The following is a 21414-nucleotide window of genomic DNA, read 5'->3' on the forward strand; positions in this document are numbered from 1 at the left end:
TTCAAAAATTTTTGACTGGTAGTGTATCTACATAAAAATGATGAAAAAAAAAAAAAAGCCATATATATTTGTATATTATTGACCTCATATATATGCATCTAAGAACATGAACTCACAGTTTACAGATGTATAGTGTGAAAGTAACCAGAATTAGATGTTCAAGTATGTAAGCCCATTTGTGAAGCTCTAGAATAAATATAATTATTTTCAAGTATTTCACTTATCTGCTCGTATTTCACGAGTGTATTTATAATAGGGTCTTTCCAGAAACTAGAGACCTGTCTTTGCTTGAGGCACAGTCAATTGTGCTTGTTTTGCATGTTCGGGCTCTATGTAGCTGTGTGGGCTATGCTGAATTTACCTGGCCTGTGTAGGCGAAGTCCAGTGCGTGCTTCAGTCCCACGCTAGTCACACCCTGGAGAGTTACCTCATCCGCCTCACTCTCCACCATGCACAGACTGAACATGGCCTGTAGATACACACACACACACACACACACACAAACCTATGAGCAGGATACACCACAGAACTAGAGTAATATAGCATCCTGTAAATAGACTTTAAAACAAAAACGTCAATAAACTCTTCATTCAAGCCTAAAGAGTCTCATACTGAGAATGAAAGTGAGTCCATGACCATCAATCAGTGCGTACTTTAGTTTCTCACACACAAAATAAAGAGCAAGAGGCCAGTGCTGTCCCGCTGTGTTCTCTGGCAGGAGTACACTAATCAAAAGCATTGATTGCTGTCACAGAGCGAGCGTAGGATGGTCATTGATCAGAACCCATGGAGGAGAGGAAGTCAAAGGACATTGGATCATCATTACACCTACCAAACACCACTGAGCCAGCCTCTAACTGCCTCTGATGATGAACATCCATTGTTAAATTAAAAAATACATATACATCTCTCAAACTCGAGGAGCAATAACTCTCAGATGCAGATTAGGTCTGGTCCTAGATTAAAATTAGTATCGGTGCATAGTCTTTTGAAAGAATCAATAGACATCTAATGCAGGTCTTGGCTCAGTCTAAAGTCTCTGTGTGCTGAAAATAGCTGCCAAGTGTTTACCATCTTTTATCTTTGTCACCTCACCTTCAGAAACTTTTCCCCCAGTAGTATCTCACATTTGAAGTGCCTGGTACAAGTCTGTTGTGTTATTTTCTATTTTAAGAGCAGTACTTTTCTATGCCTGACCTCAGCTCACATTGAGACTTTCAAAAGGACTTATTAGAGCTGAGAGTTGTTGGTGTGCTGACGCTCCTTACTGGGACACCACTGCCCACAAGCAAGACTTAAAGGGGTTTTTTGTAAGGGAGTTGTGTGTACTAAGGATGACCAGTTCTGAGTCACATGTCTGGCTGGATGACATCTGACCTTGGAAAAGCAGAGCAGGCTGGTCAGACAGCGGCTTTGCCAGCTAATTAGTTTAAAACGCATGTCTTTTGAGCCATATGATAATGGAGAATCATTCAATGCCTCACATCAGTGTTTCTGGCATTGCTGGACCATGAATCTTCAGTACTGTGCAATCATAATCGAGTCACTGACTTTACTTGTGTCATGCGATTGTTGCTGATGTCATTACCAAGTGTATCTTTAACAGCATTTGTCATATAAATATATATAATAACCAGTGGAGCACTAGCTATTGTCAAACCTCAATCAAACAAATCAAAAGAGATTGATTGTGCAGTGTAGAGAGCTTTGTTGATTATAATGGAACTTTGTGAGATCGTGATGAACTAAGATGAGTGACAGCTTTTAATGTTTTTTAGGGGAGTTTGTAAATGAGATATTGATTTAATACAACACTTAAATAAACAAGAAGTTAATATTAAGTGACTTACATTGTCTGACTATAAAACTATTGCCTGATTTTGCCTCTATTTCATTGTCAAAAATAGTTACAAGTCACAACTGAGCCACTGCGCACCTCAATTCAAACACAGTGGTTTATTTTATGAATGAACGTGCGTTTTTAAATGAATCTTGAGAATCAATGATTCAAATTTCCCATTCACAAAGACAGTCACCTGCTTTACTCCTTCCTTATTATGAATCAGCCGTTCAAACGAATCAAATGAATGAATGATTCAGTAGTAAAGTCAGTGACTTGCAATCTACTGGCAGTTTTAGTTTCATTTTTAAAGCATCTTTTCAGTTATTTAAATCATTTCTATATTCAAAATTTTACATTTAAAACTTTTATCGCAACATAAATTTATGAATTTGATTGCACTCATGCCACCTCTGAGCCTCATTAAACATATGAAAATACAACTACAAGACACTTTTGTGTTCTTCTGTGCCACCTCTGTAGTACAAATTAATTTTGTTAATGCTGATTTCATTTGATTGGTAACTTATTCTTATTCTACTTGTTCTTATTCTTTTGTTTTAATAAGACATTTTAAAGAGCTTATAAAATATAATATTTTGTCAAAAATTTGACAAAAAAGTTAGAAAAATACAAAAGCAAAAATAAAAACAAAATTTCTCTGTAAATCACTTTAAGGAGTCAAATATCACCTCATAATGGGAAGGCTTTTTTGATCAGATGTTTTGATTATTGATTAGAAGGTGATCCTGAAATTTTGACTGTGCTCCCAAATTTTTTAAGTTAAGAAAAGTAAGTGTAGAGCCCTGGATAGATAGATAGATAGATAGATAGATAGATAGATAGATAGATGGATAGATAGATAGATAGATAGACAGACAATATAAATGTGTGTTTACACAAAGAGCCAAAGAGCTTTGCTTTACCAACATCTTTGGACTAATGTGTAATGTCATTATTACAGTGTTTGCCTTTAATGCTAGTGCCACAGGCGCTGATTACACCGTTCGCATTTATTCATTAGTGTCGCTGATGTGTTAAAGCTCGAAAGGGTGCAATATCCTGTAATTTTCAGGGACATCAGGCCTGAAAATAAAACAAAACAGGTGCCACTGGGTAACCTGGGGTCATTTTTACATATTCTGAAAATAATGCGCCTGGTACACATTTCTAGGGTGGTTTTGAGTGCTTTCCTCCATCCATTTAATGGATTTTTCACCATGTTTTTGTTTCAAAAACATCTGTCCTTAAAGAATTAGTTCACTTCCATAATAAAAATGTCCTGGTAATTTACTCACCCTCATGTCATCCAAGATGCTCATGTCTTTCTTTCTTCTGTCAAAAAGAAAGGATTTCTGAGGAAAACATTTCAGGATTTTTCTCCATGTAGTGGACTTCAATGGTGGCCAATGGGTTGAAGGTCTAAATTGCAGTTTTAATGCAGCTTCAAAGAGCTCTACACAATCCCAGCCAAGGAATATGGGTCTTATCTAGCAAAACGATCAACCATTTCCTTAAAAAATTAAACATATATGGTTTTTAACCACAAATGCTTGTCTTGCACTAGCTCTGCGATGAACATCTATGACTTCACGCATTAAGTATTCATGCTGGAAGGGTCATGCATGGTTAATTCTTCATCTGTGCACTCACAGTTCAAAGAGGTCCGAAGAAGTAAGGCGAAAAACTTCATCTCATTTTCTCCTTTAACTTTAAAATCATCCAACATCGTTGCTGGGTCAGTATTTCCGCCTATGCCACGTGTGCGTGATTGCATAATGAGTGAGGTCGAGCTAGTGCAAGATGAGCATTTGTGGTTAAAAATTTTACACATCTGATTTTTTTAGAAAATGGCCAGTTGTTTCGCTAGATAAGACCCTTATTCCTCGGCTGGGATCATGTAGAGCCCTTTGAAGCAGTACTGAAACAGCAAATTGGACCTTCAACTTGTTGGCAGCCATTGAAGTCCACTATATGGAGAAAAATGCTGAAATGTTTTCCTCAGAAAACTTTAAATTATATTTGACTTAAGAAAAACATGATAATCTTGGATGACATGGGAGTGAGAAAACTATCAGGAATTTTTTTGTGAACTAATCCTTTAATAAGCCCTTAGATTGTAGGTATAATGAACTAACAATGCAGGACCACTTAAACGCCAAAGTGAAATACTTATGATTTAGGATTCATTTTTTAATGCAAATCATTTTGGTATTCACAGTAGAGCATCAGACACATGCTCATGCATGCCTGCCTATTTAAATCTATTCAACCGTTCCACCTAATAGAAATCAGGAATAATACAATCCTTGCAGGCATACTACGTCAAAGGGTAGCTGTCAAACAGAGCCAGCAGCTTGCTTTGATTTGTGTACAGAGTAACAATATTGACTGAAGCTTTGGATGAGTCCATGTTTTACATAAGCCACGACTAGCCTTATCCAGTCATTTGATAACAAAGGCAGAAGGTGTCCTCATCAGAAACCAAGCGCTAAAATAAAAAACGGAGCGATAAAATCTTATCATTCCAGCCAAACAGAGGTGGAGAGCTTCCCAGGTGACATACAGAGACAAATATACCTGCCCTATTTAATTCTGTTCTTTGAACCGTGCAGATAATTTTGTCTCTCTGTTGCAGAGCTGGACATATTTCGTCTTTGTAATCTTCTGAACAAACCAAAATCAAATCTCACTGATACGGTTTCCAGGCCGCTGCTGACTTTTCATTTCCCATCTTGCCTTCCATGTAAACTGTACATATTTGAATCAGGATTGCACTGCTAAAAAGGAAAATCCTGCCATTGTTTACTCACTATCACGTCGTTCTAAACTCAAATGACTTGTGTGAAGCACAAAAGGAGAGGTTTAACAGCATGTTTGTTATTTTTCACACTATTTTTAAAGGATTAGTTCACTCAAAAATTAAAAGAACACTCCACTTTTTTGAAAATAGGCTCATTGTCCAACTCCCCTAGAGTTAAACAGTTGAGTTTTACCATGAGTTTTAATCTCTGGGTCTGGTGGTAGCACTTTTAGCATAACTTAGCATAGATTATTGAATCTGATTAGAATGACCATATATAATGACAATATTTTTCCTATTTAAAACTTGACTCTTTTGTAGTTACACTGTGTACTAAGACTGATGGAAAATGAAAAGTTGCGATTTTCTAGGCTGATATGGCTAGGAACTATACTCTCATTCTGGCGTAATAATCAAGAAACTTTGCTGCCGTACCATGGGTGCAGCAGGCGCAACGATATAACGCAGTGCCTGAAAGTTTGTGTAGATGCAGAGTTGCAGCCAGCAGAGTTGACGGCTACGTACTATCATTGCACCTGCTCTAATCAAATTCAATGATCTATGCTAAGCTATGCTAAAAGTCTCACTGCCAGAGCCGGAAATAGGCTGAATGGATTCGAAAACGGTAAAACTTAACTGTTTAACTCTAGGGGAGTTGGAAAATTAGCCTATTTTCAAAAAAAGTGGAGTGTTCCTTTAAAGTTTCCTGATAATTTGCTCACCCCTATGTTATCCAAGATGTTCATGTCTTCCTTTAGTCGAAAAGAAATTAAGGTTTTTGAGGAAAACATTCCATGACTTTTCTCCATATAGTGGACTTCACTAGGGATCAACGGGTTGAAGGTCCAAATTGCAGTTTAAATGCAGCTTCAAAGGGCCCTACGTGATCACAGCCAAAGAATAAGGGTCTTATCCAGCGAAACGGGCAAAAATTTTCTTAAAAAAATAGAAACTTATATACTTTTTAACCACAAATGCTCATCTTGCACTAGCTCTGCATCCATGACTTTACGCATTACATAGTAACGTTGGAAAGGTCACACGTGACATACGCAAAAGTACCAATCTAGTGTTTACAAAGCAAACATGAAAGAAAATCAAATGTGCTTACAAAAAAGTAAAACAACGATGACGGGCAATTTTTGAATTTGAGTTTTTCGCCCTACCTCTTTGAACCAGAGCACACAGACGAAAAAAATAACCATACATGACCTTTCCAACATGATTACATAATGCATAAAAAAAAAAGTTATTTATTTTTTAGAAAATGACCAATTGTTTTGCTGGATAAGACCCTCGGCTGGGATCGTGTAGAGCCCTTTGAAGCTGCACTGAAACTGCAATTTGGACCTTCAACCCGTTGGCCACCATTGAAGTCCTCTATATGGAGAAAAATCCTGGAATGTTTTCCTTAAAATTAATTAATTTCTTTTTGACTGAAGAAAGAAAGACATGTGCATCTTGGATGACATGGGGGTGAGTAAATGATCAAGAAATTTTAATTTAAGAGTGAACTAATCTTTTAATATATAACGACTTTCAGGTACATATTACATTTCTATCTATTTCTCATACAAAGCTTTGGGTGGTTTCTGCAGATTTGGAATTTTGCACTCAAGTCGATTGGCAACTTGTTTATGGTGCTTTTTTTTTAATTTTTGGAACTCAGCAGCACTTATCCCCATTTACTTTTATTTTATGCAAAATACAACATTCTGCCTAACATCTCCCTTTCTGTTCCAAAAAAAGAAAAAAAGAATATTGATGGGAGCCCTTTACTACCACATCAAACATACTGTGTTTTGGAAACTCATAATTCTAAAATATAAAGTCACAATTATTATATCAACCATTAGAATTATGAGATTCTAAGTATACTTATGATATAAAAATTTAAAATGACTTATTAAGCCATAATTACGACTTAAAACATTTGTCATTTCTGTGTTTTTTTGTATGTCACAACTATGACTTTTTATCTCACAATGTTTTTTTAGTCATCACTTCAACTTTTTATGTTATAATTAATTATGTCTTAGTATGTCATAATTGGGACTAATTTTATGTCATATTTATGATTTGCCAAAGCATGATTTCTTTCTTATCTGGAGGAAATGGGCTACCATAGATATGGAATAAAATGATGGCAAAAAATTAGTGCTGTCAAATAATTAATCGCAATTAATCATATCCAAAATAAAAGTTTTTGTTTACATAATATATTGTGTGTGTACTGTGTATATTTATTGTGTATATAGACATACAAACATACAGTATATAGTTTGAAAATATTTCCATGTATTTTCATGTATATATTTTTATTCATTTAATTAATATTATATATAAATATATTTAATATATAGATGTAACATTTTTTTCTTAAATATATCCATCCATGTGTGTATTTATATATACACAATAACTACACACAGTACACACACATATATTATGTAAACAAAAACATTTATTTTGGATGTGATTAATCACGATTAATCGTTTGACAGCATTACAAAAAATATACATTTTTGGGAGAATTGTTTTTTTGTTTTTTTTTATAGATTCCAGTGTACAATGGGTACGGAAAGTATTCAGACCCCCTTAAATTTTTCACTCTTTGTTATATTGCAGCCATTTGCTAAAATCATTTAAGTTCATTTTTTTTTCCTCATTAATGTACACACAGCACCCCATATTGACAGAAAAACACAGAATTGTTGACATTTTTGCAGATTTATTAAAAAAGAAAAACTGAAATATCATATGGTCCTAAGTATTCAGACCCTTTGCTGTGACACTCATATATTTAACTCAGGTGCTGTCCATTTCTTCTGATCATCCTTGAGATGGTTCTACACCTTCATTTGAGTCCAGCTGAGTTTGATTATACTGATCGGACTTGATTAGGAAAGCCACACACCTGTCTATATAAGACCTTACAGCTCACAGTGCATGTCAGAGCAAATGAGAATCATGAGGTCAAAGGAACTGCCTGAAGAGCTCAGAGACAGAATTGTGGCAAGGCACAGATCTGGCCAAGGTTACAAAAAATTTTTTTTACTGCACTTAAGGTTCCTAAGAGCACAGTGGCCTCCATAATCCTTAAATGGAAGACGTTTGGGACGACCAGAACCCTTCCTAGAGCTGGCCGTCCGACCAAACTGAGCTATCAGGGGAGAAGAGCCTTGGTGAGAGAGGTAAAGAAGAACCCAAAGATCACTGTGGCTGAGCTCCAGAGATGCAGTCGGGAGATGGGAGAAAGTTGTAGAAAGTCAACCATCACTGCAGCGCTCCACCAGTCGGGGCTTTATGGCAGAGTGGCCCGACGGAAGCCTCTCCTCAATGCAAGACACATGAAAGCCCGCATTGAGTTTGCTAAAAAACACCTGAAGGACTCCAAGATGGTGAGAAATAAGATTCTCTGGTCTGATGAGACCAAGATAGAACTTTTTGGCCTTAATTCTAAGCGGTATGTGTGGAGAAAACCAGGCACTGCTCATCACCTGTCCAATACAGTCCCAACAGTGAAGCATGGTGGTGGCAGCATCATGCTGTGGGGGTGTTTTTCAGCTGCAGGGACAGGACGACTGGTTGCAATCGAGGGAAAGGTGAATGCGGCCAAGTACAGGGATATCCTGGACGAAAACCTTCTCCAGAATGTTCAGGACCTCAGACTGGGCCGAAGGTTTACCTTCCAACAAGACAATGACCCTAAGCACACAGCTAAAATAACAAAGGAGTGGCTTCACAACAACTCTGTGACTGTTCTTGAATGGCCCAGCCAGAGCCCTGACTTAAACCCAATTGAGCATCTCTGGAGAGACCTAAAAATGGCTGTCCACCAACGTTTACCATCCAGCCTGACAGAACTGGAGAGGATCTGCAAGGAGGAATGGCAGAGGATCCCCAAATCCAGGTGTGAAAAACTTGTTGCATCTTTCCCAAAAAGACTCATGGCTGTATTAGATCAAAAGGGTGCTTCTACTAAATACTGAGCAAAGGGTCTGAATACTTAGGACCATGTGATATTTCAGTTTTTCTTTTTTAATAAATCTGCAAAAATGTCAACAATTCTGTGTTTTTCTGTCAATATGGGGTGCTGTGTGTACATTAATGAGGAAAAAAATGAACTTAAATGATTTTAGCAAATGGCTGCAATATAACAAAGAATGAAAAATTTAAGGGGGTCTGAATACTTTCCGTACCCACTGTAAGTGTAGCTTTATACAGAGCATAAAGAAACTTGTGTGGCAGACACTTTCATTTATCATGTTTCACAACAGGTCTCAAGAGTGTAAAATCTCACCCGGAAGTAATCACTGCAGGCTGCCAGGACTGCCTTGTGAGCATGGAACTTCTGCTCCCCGGCGACCAGGGTGACATCACAGAGCAGTCCGTCCTTGCGCTGCTGATTAAGGGCAGAGAGGACAGAGTCCTGGTGGGATTTGGATTGACACAGCCTCTGTCCTGTCAGCATGTCCTGAGAGCTGAGACACAAGAACAATGCTGCAAGACAAGCCTATGCTTGGAAAATTGTGAAAATCTCATCATGGAATCCTCTGCCCAGAAACAATGAAGTGTGCATGCGTGCTTATGTGTCTTTCTGCCTGCTGCTGAACACTAGGTCTGTCAATACATCTATTCAGTAAGCAAGATGGCATTGATTCTCACTGCTCCCATGGCCCTGAATAGCTCTTTTCAGCTCAACACATTCAGATTTAGCTCTCATTCTCTGTCCGTACACTGGAAAAAATCATTATTTAACAAAAAGAAGACAGAAACAACCTAACTAAAACTAACCTTGCCAAATCCTAAAAAAAAAATATGCTTATGTAATTTTACTGTAAAGATTTAAAGATTTTAAATTTACAGCATTAGTTAACACAAAGTAGAGCAGCCTTTAGGGAGATAAAAGCTTTGGATGACCTCAGATATCCTCCAGAGCTCTTTAAATACCGCTGACCATGTCACAACACCTCTCATCAAATCCAACGGCGTCTACATCAAATTAAAACTCATCAAAGAGCTGAGGACACGGTCACCTCTTAAGGTAGACTGAGGTGTGCAGAACGTACCTGGGAGGAGGCTCAGAGGGCATGCTCCTGGAGGAGAGATGAGGAGGAGGAGGAAGGACTGCTTCCTGCTGATACTGCAAAACACCAGACAGGCCCAACTGAGCATGTGCAGCACTCTATAAAGAAGAGAAACAGCAAAGACTGTGAGTGAATAAGGACACAGTCTACATATCTGAGAAGCCTCTGATACCCTGAATATCTGAGCATCTTGATGGAGCTACTGAGATGAAGAGCTTTTAATGATTTAAATGATTTGCTTCCGAAAAATGTAAAATATCCATCGAGAAATGTATGTGATGTATATTTTATTTGTGCATTATGTACTTGTTGCACTAGCTGATTTTAAATACAATACTAATAAAACTGATGTAAAAAACAAAATAAAAACAAAAAAAAAGTTAAATTAAATTTTGTTAAAATAACATAACATAAAACAAAATTCAATAAAACCAAAATTATTGTATCATCAGCAGTATTGGGAAAAGTTACTTTTAAAAGTAATGCATTACAAAATTGCGTTACTCCCTAAAAAAGTAACTAATTACATTCTTGAGGTACTTTTTATGGAAAGTAATGCATTATGTTACTTTTGCATTACTTTTTAAATCTGTAAATAAAAAGTTCTATTTTTGTCAAATGTAAAAGCCCTTTCAGACCAAAAGCCTCAGGCTGAAGGAAAAGTAAATTCACGTCTGTACAGTAGAACGCCAAAGAAGAAATTTCAAAACAAATGTTAATTTATCATAATTTTTGCTTATTAGCACGGTTGAATTGAATCATCGAACGCCAGCAGCAAAGACACTAGGTAATAAAATGGGACTAAACACACAAAGAATATTTGTATTATTTAACATTTAATGATTGCAAGTTTGCATCACATTCTGAGTTGCATTTCGCAGTTTTTATTTATTTTGAGGAATGCTGAATCTATTTTTTTAGATGAATTAATGCATGTTCAACTAAAATAACATCTCGATTTCTCTCAACATGAACAGGAAAGCTTTCAATCAATAAATGGGGAAAAAAGTAAAAAAGTACTTTTTTAATTTAAAAGTAATGCATTACTTTTATTAGTTACCTGAAAAAAGTAATCTGATTACGTAACTTGCGTTACTTGTAATGCATTAACCCAACACTGGTCATCAGAGATGATGAATTTTTATTTCTGTCATACAATAAAGAGAATCTAATAAAAATTGAGAATAATGACAATTGGACACAAGCTAAAAATTAAAACATCCATGCATATTTAATTAAGGAGAATTCTGGAGAGGAAATGTGTGTAACTGTTATAAAAATATGGTACAATGTCCAAAAAATTTTTTAATTTTCTGTATGAAAAGAGGGGAAATGAAAATAAGACCTGGACATATTTTTAGAGATTCGCTCATGCAGTAACGCTCACCAAAAGCACAACAAAACAGAAGAAACATAATATAAACACCACTCACCCTACTGATGCACAATGTGTTTGGATACAAAACAGCTGCAGGCAAAGTTCATTCTGATCCAAAAATCAGTCTGTGACTCTCCTCTCATAGAGCCTCGATGTGATGGTCAAATGGTTTGAAGGCAGAGAGTAGGCGATTCGATGAAGGACTCATTGGAGCCTAATGGCCCATCGTGTCTGAGGCATCCCAGCAGATATTGATCTGACTACAAAATGACCTTCAGTCGGCAGACTGCAGTCCGTGGACGATGAAGGAGAAAAGGTGGGAAAATGAAAGACATAAGAGCAACAAAACTAATGTCAATGATACAGTATGACATATATTTTCTCAACAGCTTTGGTGTGTCACTCAAATGGCCCCATGTATCATCTTTAGCCTGTCACTGACCTACTTAACCAGAATACACCCTTAATCCATCAAAGTAAAGGTGACTGAATGACAGTTTAAGTCAGATACCGTCGCGTTAAAATCAAACTGTAGGTTACATTACTAACTAATAACAATAATAACAACCTGTAGGCGGATGTTATATTATCCATTATTATTATCAAGTTAATTACGTCACGAACACAAAACAACCCTGTCATTAAAATGCAGATTAGACGTAATGGTCGTAAGTCCCTTCACAATCACTTTTAAACCTCAACTGTCAAAGGTCTCCTAGCAACAGGGCAGAACCAAGAATATTTGGGCAACAATAAATGTAATCCTCATTGAAGACCCGCCCAACTGCAACCTCATGACATTCAGCTGTGAACTATTTCGGTACATCCATTCAGCATCCATCCGTAAACACTGTCTAAACGATTCTATATGTTAGATAATAGATATGGTAAATACACAAACACACACCCGGCTAAAAAGCGCACGCACACAGTGTACCGTCACGTCCAGACTCCTCTCGGTCGAACTGAATTTATCCGACGACGGGTCACTTGGCAACTTTGACTCAAACAAGATATCTGCATCGACCCCAGGAGAAAACTGTCCAGAGACTGGGGGTGTAACTCGTCACGTCTATGCCTGATGCATCTGAGCTACTGTAAACGCTAGAGTCTTAAATCAGTCTCCGCCTCTTGCGGTCACATGCGCGGGATCATGTGTGTCCATGAGGCGCCGAATATGAAGTGCAAACCGGCAAAAACATTGTGATTGATTTTGAGTTAGATACATATTGGTACATGATATGTTGTTTTAAAACAGTATTTTTTTCTATTCTAGATTTTAATTTAAAAGCCACAAAGATTAAGGATAGACATCTTAAAAAATTAAAAATATTTTATTGCATATAAACTGTAAGTAATAGATTTGGAATGCGTGGCCATTCGGGCGATACTCGGAGGTAAACAAAAACATTTTATAGTTGGTTTTGTGACTCTAAATCATTTTACTCAAATGCTATTGAGCTTTAGATGATGGAAAATGTTGCTTTTGAGCCTATTGGGTAGTGAAAATCGCATTTTAACATAGGATTTATAGTTTATGATAATTTTAAAAATGTAAAAGGTGTGCATTATAGCTGACACCTACATGAACATTTTATAGTTGTTTTTGTGAATGTAAGTCATTTTACTCAAATGCTATTGAGCTTTAAATTATGGAAAATGCTTTTGAGTCTATTCAGTAGTAAAAAATAGCATTTTTACCATATGATTTACAGTTTATTTGAATAAATATCAAAAATGTAAAAGGTGTGCATTACAGTTGACATCTACATGAACATTTTTTAGTTGGTTTTGTGACTGTGATTCTCCTCAAATGCTATTGAGCTTTAAATTTTGGAAAATGTTGCTTTTGAGCCTATCCGGCAGTCAAAATTAGCATTTTTAACATATGATTTATAGTTTATGATAATTAATTTTAAAAATGTAAAAGGTGTGCATCATACTTGACACCTACATGAACATTTTATAGTTGGTTTTGTGACTGTAAATCATTTTACTCAAATACTTTTGAGCTCTAAATGATGGAAAATGGTGCTTTTTAACCCATTCGGTAGTGAAAAATAGAATTTTTAACATATGATTTACAGATTATTTTAATAAATATCCAAAATGTAAAAGGTGTGCATTATAGCTGACACCTACATGAACACTTTACAGTTGGATTTGTGACTGTAAGTCATTCGCTATAAATGCTACTGAACTTATTAGTGTTTACTAATTAGTGTATATTTAGTGTATACTAATGTCGTATGTAACTTTAGAGACGGTCCATAAATTTGTGAATATACAACGTCCAACATCAAGCCAACTTTATGCCAGTGGTAAACAACAGCATAGATTGCTCGGTTTACGTCCTACGGAATACGTTGTTCTGCTAATTTATGCTATTTAAACCATAGAAAAAAATGTGTGGAAGCTGCTAAATCATATAGAGAAGGACTTCGTAAGCATGAAAGGGCGCAATATTTTGACAAACTAAAGTTAGGTAGTTAAGATACGTACGAGCAGTATAGATAATAGCCTAATATTTTCACCTACCTGACCAGAAATTATAAGAGCAAAGATGAATGTTGTCAAGATTCTTGCCCTAAAAATCCTGGTTCAGTTTGGCCAACCAGAAACACCTTTTGTTCCTCAGACTCTTTGCACTCTTCTTCTTGATTTGTTAAAATTTTTGGTAGTCTGTAGTACAAGACTCCAAATGTTTTTTCCAGTTCCAACAGATTAGTACAGCCCAAAACATGACAATAATTGATCATTTTCAGCAGCAATAGTCAGCAAAATATGCAAGTTGTTCGGTTCAGTGGCATTGTTTATGTTCAGTGCTGCCAATATGGCCGATTGATGACGTGTTATGAAAACACTGGCTGCCTCAGTGACTTCAAAGGCTGCGAAGGCAACTCTAGAAACAGTTTCGGACAGACTTCAGAGGAAAGTGAAATCATTGCTAGGTTACCTAACGGTTAAGTTGTACATTTGTAGAAAAACGATCTTAAACAGTTATGTATAAATGATTTAATAATACATAAAGACCTCAATGTTATTGTCACTAAAGGTCTGTGCATCAGAAAAGAGAATGGCATTTTTTAGCTTAAAAAATAAAAGCACTGTTGCAAGTATTATTGCAGAACAGGTCACTGTTATTAGTGGCTGTTTCGTTACTATTGGTAGAATATTGTAAATATTCTTATTTACTACTCATTTGAACCCTTTTATCATTTTTGTAAAATACTATTATTACAAACAATATTATTTATTATGCTTTTTACACTTTTACTATTTATAAAGTTTATAATGGTCAAGATCTCATATATTATATAAAGTAATACATTTAATTTCACCAGAATATCTTTATTTACATAGCCTATATGCACACACACAGGATCGAAAGCAGTGAAGGATACATCTATGCTGCCTTCAAAATTAGATCAAAAGAAGGTACCTCCGGAGACAGGAAGTGAAGCAGAATTTGGATTCGGACATTCCTTGATAGGATAGGCCGTTCCTGCTTTGGAATGCTGCCTCCGAAAGCAGCATTTTAGAGCTTTCAGACGCAGCCTCTATTTATGAGCTTGGCAACGGCCATTAAGTTTTAAGATGTTATTAATTTATATCACTTTTTTCCAGAAATCGCTCTCTTAAAATTAACAAAATGTAAAAAAAAAATGTTGAGGGCCTTTTGGAAGTTTGCAGAGGCCCTAAAAACAAACCATAAAAAATAACGTTCTGGGATCCAGAAATTGTTAGCTGGGATGTAACCTCACAATTTGAATGATTAAGGATAGAAATCCTAAAATATTAAAAATATATGATTGCATAAAATTGTGAGTAATTTATGAGCTTGGCAATGCCCATTAAGTATTAAGATGTTACTAATTTATATGACTTTTTCCGGGAAATCACAGTTTTAAAGTTTGGGGCTCCTTGAAAGTTTGCAGAGGCTCTGTAGTGGTCCCGAGCCCCTGAATTGAACTAATATGCAGATTGCAACTAAACACTTCATTGAATATATGGTTTTTATAACATTCAGATCATTTCCATTCCACTATACTGGGTTGCGAATGTGCTGTATGATTGCTGACGTATAGTGGGGTAATCGTATCGGAGTAAGGAGGTTATGATAACGTTCCAATCCCTATTGAGTTTAAAGATGTTATTAATTTACTTTTACTTTAAACTTTTTTTTAAGGAATCACACTTTTAAAATGAATTAAAATTTAAATAATTCAAGTCATGTTTGAGGGCCCCTTGGAAGTTTGCAGACACCCTCTAGTGGTCGCGGGCCCCTGAATAAGAACCACTGGTTTAGATTGTGCTGTACACTAGGGGTGCCTAACCCTGTTCCTGGAGATTGACTTTGCTGCAGAGCAGTGTTGGGGAGTAACTAGTTACATGTAACGGAATTACGTAATTTAATTACAAAATAAATGTAATTGTAATTAGTTACAGTTACTGAGAAAAAATGTGTAATTAAATTACACTTACTTTTGAAAAATGCCAGTAATTACAAAGGGGGTTACATCTGAATTTTTTCACACACCCACCCCCACTTACAGATTCAACTGACTTCTTTCATAAATTGCATTGACTGCTCTAAAATGAGACACCAATGTTTCAGGAGTTTAGGACACAGAATAGGACACATGCTTATTCCTAACTGTTTTATTTCCTATTTGGGTTTATGCATAAACTTTATTTTTTAAGATTGTTTTTTTCCAAGGCATTGTTAGATGCTAGTGTTTTCTGTCATAACTATACAATCATTTGATTTCAAACCCAATATCATAACTATTAAACTATTACTTGTTATGATTTCAAATCTGTATTTAACCTTGCAATGATCTCAAAGTAAATAAGAGCTGTTAAGTCTGAATTTGAGGCGTTGGTGCCAATAGCCTTGTGGTTAGCGTGCCAACATATAGCGCAACTGTGCTCACAGTGACCTGAGTTTGATTCCCGTCTTGAGGCCCTTTGCCGATCCTGCTCCCCTCTCTCTTCCCAGCTCTTTCCTGTCATCTCTCTACTATCACAATAAAAGGCATAAAAAGCCCAAAAAATATAAGTAAAAAAAGTCTGAATTTGTGGTGGCTGTGCTTTAAATTAAATTATTACACACCTCAGTGAAGTGCTTGATTCTGATTGGTCAGTCATGACATTCCAAGGTATGTTATTCCCTGATAACAACTGGTAAAAGATAATAACTCAGACTCATTCGGGGCAACTTAAGTCAGTGCTATATGCTTGATAGTTTTTCTTGGCGGAAACTTTGTGTTTGGTTAGCTAATAAAATATTAAAGCTTAATTCAATATTACGTAGACAATTTTTTAATTCTGTCATCCTCGTATCGTGGGCTCGCTCTATTGTTTCATACAAATGCAGCTGCTGCCATTTTTTTATTTTAATTTTTTTTTGTACACTGTTTTTCTACTACTTAAATATTTATGTGGTGAAATGTTGTGTAAGAAAAGTGGTATGACTGCACTGTATCCATAAAATGTCTAGTTTGAACTTGCCGTTTGCTAGCAACTGATTTCTTCATGGAAGCTTTGCATTTAAATATTTCAGCTCAGATCAGTGTTTCGTGTCTAATTATTTTGACACGAAACATCTAAATAATCTATCAAGCAGCTGTGTAATAAGTGGGATAACATCCAGCCAGTTGTTATTGCAAAATAAAGATGTATATTATCACTTACTTATTATAATCTTAATTTAAGTGATAAAGGATTTTGAAAGTCTGACAGTAGTCAGTGTTAAGTGCTACTGTAAGGTTAACTCTGCCTGGTTTAAATGTTTCAAAATGATTAACAGTTGAAAATATTAGAAATTTAGAAAAGTAATCAAAAAGTAATTAAAAGTAATAAGAACCTTTCTGTTTGTGGAGCCAAAAATAGTTCTTCTATGGCATCACTGTGAGGAACCTTTTAAAGCATGTCACACGTCATTGAAACTATATTTAGTGTTTTGCATACTCTCCCACTTTTGATTACAATGCCTGTAAAGTTTAAACTAAACTAGTGTGTAGACTTAACACTTAAATTATGTTTTAGCATTAAAACAGTTATTATTATCATTAATTATCATTCATTATCATTAACCTGTTTTTCTTAAATTAAGTACAACTCTTCGTATGTTTTTATTGCGCGCACGCCTGAGGGTGACACGCAGTGTCTCATAACGGAACTGAGAGTGTCATTTCAAGTTTTATTTTAAAAGAACAAAGAGCTTACGGTCGTCAACTGGCAGGTATGGATAAGTTAAAACCTCTGCTTAGCTTCACTCAGAAACAGCAAACCAATTTAGGATTCGGACTGATCGCTCTTATAACTGCGGGTAGCGAGCACGTCTTCATGGTCTTTGCTTTTAAGTGTCCTTGCAATGATTATAATTTCGTGTATGGCAACGTCTGCCTCCTCGTGCCCGCGCTTGCGCTGCTCATCTTAAGTTATATGTTGAGCAATAAAACATGGAAATTGTTCACGGGTCTGTGCCTTAGGAAGTCGAAGCTATGTCGTTTTTATTACGTGACTGGTTTTTTGTGTATTTTTCTTCAAATCACCACGACTGCGATGGTTGCACCTCTCAGCTGGATTGCAGTTGCTCTGCTCAGAGGAGTGTATTTCGAGTGCTCAATGACTGGCGCCAACTTCACACTTTTCAGAAGTCACCTGTGCAGCGAAGAGCTTCCTCACTGTCGGACAGATCTGGAGAAGTTCCCTTGTGAAGGAACCACGATTCCTCAAAGTGAAAGAGTGGCTGTGCTGTCCATCATACGCGCAGAGTCGCAGGTGAGCACTGAGCAGAAAACTCAGCTAAAGATACATGGCATATTTTTAGTTTTTGTCAGAAAAAAGTCAGTCAGTTCACTTAGATTTCATGAGCAGTAACGTTCACTTGGACTCTGTAGGCCTATCTCAGTTTAATTGCGAGTTTTAGGGAGAACGACTTTTGAGAGGAATTTTGTCGAGGTACAATACGTTGAGATTCATATTTAGAGACATTTTAAAGCCTTTTTTGTAATATATTTGAGATGTGTAGGTAAACTGTCATTTAATAATGAATAATGGCAATAGTTTGTTTCTTCAATACACTGACACTGATCGCTTGACGCCTCAGCTAACACAAAAAATGTTGTAAGAACGTTTCACTAACGTTTCCATTAAGTTATGAAACTTTAATTTAGAATGTTCTCTGAATATTAAAGGAAACGTCAAGGGAAGATTCCATTTGATCATTTTGAAAACATTATAGAAACGTTACAATTTATTTATATTATTTACTTTAAACCTTCTATGAACTGTATATGAATAACGTTACCAATTAAAGACCAGATAACTTAAGACAAACATTCTATTAACATTACTGGATTAATGATGGGTCATAAGTTTGAAAGAACGCCAAAACGTTAGCTGAAATGTGACCCTGGACAACAAAACCAGTTTTAAGTAGCATGAGTACATGTATATTTGCAATAGCCAAAAATACATTGTATGGGTCGAAATGATCGATTTTATGCCAAAAAACCTTAGGATATTAAATAAAAATCATGTTCCATGAAGATATTTTGTAAATTTTCATACCGTAAACATATCAAAACTTAATTTTTGATTAGTAATATGCATTGCTAAGAATTTCATTTGGACAACTTTTCTCAATATTTAGATTTTTTAGCACTCTCAGTTTTAAGATTTTCAAATAGTTGTATCTCAGCCAAATATATAAACTGACCCTTATGACTAGATTTGTGGTACAGGGTCACTTTTGTTATATAATATTGTCTAATGTTCTTTGATAAGGCAAATTATCTTTGATAGGCATTAAATAATTATATGTGTAGATATTCAAGTGTTATTATGGATTGTTCAATTCTTAATTTTTTTAAACATTGCCGATATATATTCAGTATGGTATAGTGTAAGATATAATAACTAAATTATAGTCCTTAATTCATAGTCATATACAAAATCTTTAGGCCAGAATAAATATTTTTAAATTAGTACTGTTTTTTTTAAAGGGGAGTGTCTCATTTTTATTTTCATCTCATCTACATTTACAAGACCATTTTATTAGAGTGCTGTTAAAAGGCTGAAGCCTAAATGTTGTAAATGGCTTTTTAAAAATTAAAGAATAAATATCAACATTATAAAATTATGAAAAAACATACACAATGTCTCCAATATTAGTGTTCCTATCATGCACTGAAGCATGAATTATTCATAAGGTTTATTATTTTTTTTTTTGCCTGTTTTTTTTTTCTTATACTGTTTTAGTAATGTTAGGTTTAGTATATTGCGATCTGGAGCTCATTTTCTACTCAAAATAACATTTCTATTCAAAAACGATCCATAGAATGTAACCGAATGTAGAATGTAATACTTTGTGAACAAAGTATTTAAGTCTCTTTACTTACTTTCAATAGTAAGTAGATACTTGACAATAACAGGTAAATTTATTTAAAATGTGTTGCTGCAAATTGGGTTGCACTTTATTTCACAGTATGTGTACTTACATGTACTTGCAGTGCACTTACAGTGTACCTACCTTTTAAAGTTCTGGTAATATAAAGTAACTACATGGGGTAGGGTTAGGTTTAGGGGTATGTTCAAGGTTAGTGCCTATTATTACCTAGTTATTGTAATTACTATAATAAGTACATAGTATGTACATGAGGAACAGGACTGTAAAATAAAGTGCTACCGCAAATTGTTACTAAGATTTTATCAAGCAAATCCTACAAATTAGTTTTTTTCACTTTTAATAATTCTGGAAAATACTTCTAGGTACTTGGTTGGATCCTGATAGGTTCTGTGATGACATTCACCTTTCTGCTCACTTGCGTGGCCAGATGCTATTCTCCGATCAGCTACATGCAGCTAAAGTTCTGGAGGATGTACACTCAAAAGGAGAGTGAATTGTTGGACAGCTATACATCTCAACATGCCGAAAAGCTTGCAAAGAGAAACATAACAAGTTTCTTTGAGTTAACCAAACCCACTCCTATGAACAGTCCTCCCAAACAGGCCTGGGAGAAGATTTCCACCTTCTACAAGTTCCGAAGCATGGATCAATACTACAGCATCCTGCACAAATATGTGTGCACTTGTGAGGACCTTGAAAATCCACGTGCAAGGCCTTCGGTGAGATCCGAAAATGATTTTTCAAACCCAGCAGCACTTGCATTTGTGGACGAGGGTAAACTGGTTCTGTAGACCAGTCGTTCCCAGCCACGTTCCTGGAGGCCGCCCAACACTGCATGTTTTCCATATCTCCTTAATCAAACACACCTGATTTCGATCATTAGCTATTATGCCTGCAACTTGTCCTTGCTTCTTTATTTTCTGTGCCTTTTAGTGTCAGTTTTCTCATCTTCATGTCTTTGCTATGTTAGCGTTTCTTTTGAATAATACAATGGAATGATTTTAACATTACTGGGTTTTTGTTGTTTAAAGTAAATGTTTTCCAAAATAATCAGTTGTCTTACTTTTTCATTAGTATTTGAACAGCTGTGCTCTAACCACTTCAAAAGTACTGTTCAAACAGTTATATTATAATGACAACTTCCACTACCAGTCAAAAGTTTTTGGACAGTAAGATTTTCAATGTTTTTTCTGCTCACAAAGCCTGCATTTATTTGATCAAAAGTACAGTAAAATACTGAAATATTTTTACCATTTAAAATAACTTTTCTATTTGAATATACAGGAGTCTACATTTGAAGTGGATCAAAAAAGTTAATCAAAGTTGTTCTGAAACAAGAAGGGGTATTGTTCAAAATTCATGTTTAACATGCAAGTCTGCTATTAATCAATGCTGTCATCAATGGAAATTCATTCCTCATCACTTTTGATGGTGCCCAGATATGATTCTTTATCACAAGGTGTGAAGTGGCTTGTTCTGTACCTTTGTGATTCACCTGAAGTCACAATGGACTAGAAATGCCTATTATTATATCATATTAGAACGATTTTTAAAGGATCATGTGAGACTGAAGACTGGAGTAATGATGCTGAAAATTTAGCTTTGATGACACGAATAAATTACATTTTAAAATTAATTCAAACAGAAAGCAGTTATTTTAAATAGTAAAAATATTTCATTTTTACTTGAAATTTTACTGCTGTACTTTGGATCAAATACATACAGCGTTGATGAGCAGAAGAGACTTCTTTAAACATTAAAAATCTTACTGTTCAAAAATTTTTGACTGGTAGTGTATCATGCACATGATGATTAGTGATCTCATATTTCATCAGGCAGCACTTTTATGTTTTTTTCATGAAGTAATCATGCACAATTTGAAAA

General features: G+C 35.6%; 2 protein-coding genes across 6 annotated transcripts in view; one reads left to right on the forward strand and one right to left on the reverse strand.

The window, feature by feature from the left end:
- Positions 1-12232, reverse strand: part of klhl32 (kelch-like family member 32) — a 33837-nt gene extending 21605 nt beyond the window's left edge. For 2 of the 4 annotated variants that reach the window (XR_007829293.1, XM_051130742.1), the window contains exons 1-5: positions 12019-12232; positions 11167-11397; positions 9716-9831; positions 8947-9127; positions 362-469 (exon numbers count right to left, since the gene is read on the reverse strand). Coding sequence is in view for 1 of the 4 variants with exons in the window: in XM_051130742.1 (XP_050986699.1) it covers positions 362-469; positions 8947-9127; positions 9716-9738 (312 nt within the window). In the remaining 3 variants the exon portion in view is untranslated. The remainder of the gene's footprint in view (positions 1-361; positions 470-8946; positions 9128-9715; positions 9832-11166; positions 11398-12018) is intronic. The other 2 variants (XR_007829294.1, XR_007829295.1) reach the window with 2 other exon arrangements.
- A 4889-nt stretch (positions 12233-17121) lies between these two features.
- calhm6 (calcium homeostasis modulator family member 6) lies at positions 17122-20564 on the forward strand. Of its 2 annotated transcripts, XM_051130744.1 has the most exons (3): positions 17122-17358; positions 17699-17900; positions 19893-20563. In XM_051130744.1, the coding sequence occupies exons 2-3, from the start codon at positions 17745-17747 to the stop codon at positions 20319-20321; spliced, it is 585 nt and encodes a 194-aa protein (XP_050986701.1). In that variant the 5' UTR covers positions 17122-17358; positions 17699-17744; the 3' UTR covers positions 20322-20563. The 2 variants fall into 2 exon arrangements, with proteins under 2 accessions (XP_050986701.1, XP_050986700.1); XM_051130743.1 differs by having other exon boundaries at positions 17122-17900; positions 19893-20564.
- The last annotated feature ends 850 nt before the right edge of the window (positions 20565-21414 follow it).

The sequence above is a fragment of the Labeo rohita genome, chromosome 16 (assembly GCF_022985175.1).
Source record: "Labeo rohita strain BAU-BD-2019 chromosome 16, IGBB_LRoh.1.0, whole genome shotgun sequence".
Lineage (NCBI taxonomy): Eukaryota > Metazoa > Chordata > Actinopteri > Cypriniformes > Cyprinidae > Labeo > Labeo rohita.

Excerpts from the sequence above, each read along its gene's own strand:
- calhm6 (XM_051130743.1), top strand. The coding sequence starts at position 17,361 with ATGGATAAGTTAAAACCTCTGCTTAGCTTCACTCAGAAACAGCAAACC. Across the intron at positions 17,901-19,892 it reads TCATACGCGCAGAGTCGCAG|GTACTTGGTTGGATCCTGAT; the intron begins GTGAGCACTGAG and ends AAATACTTCTAG.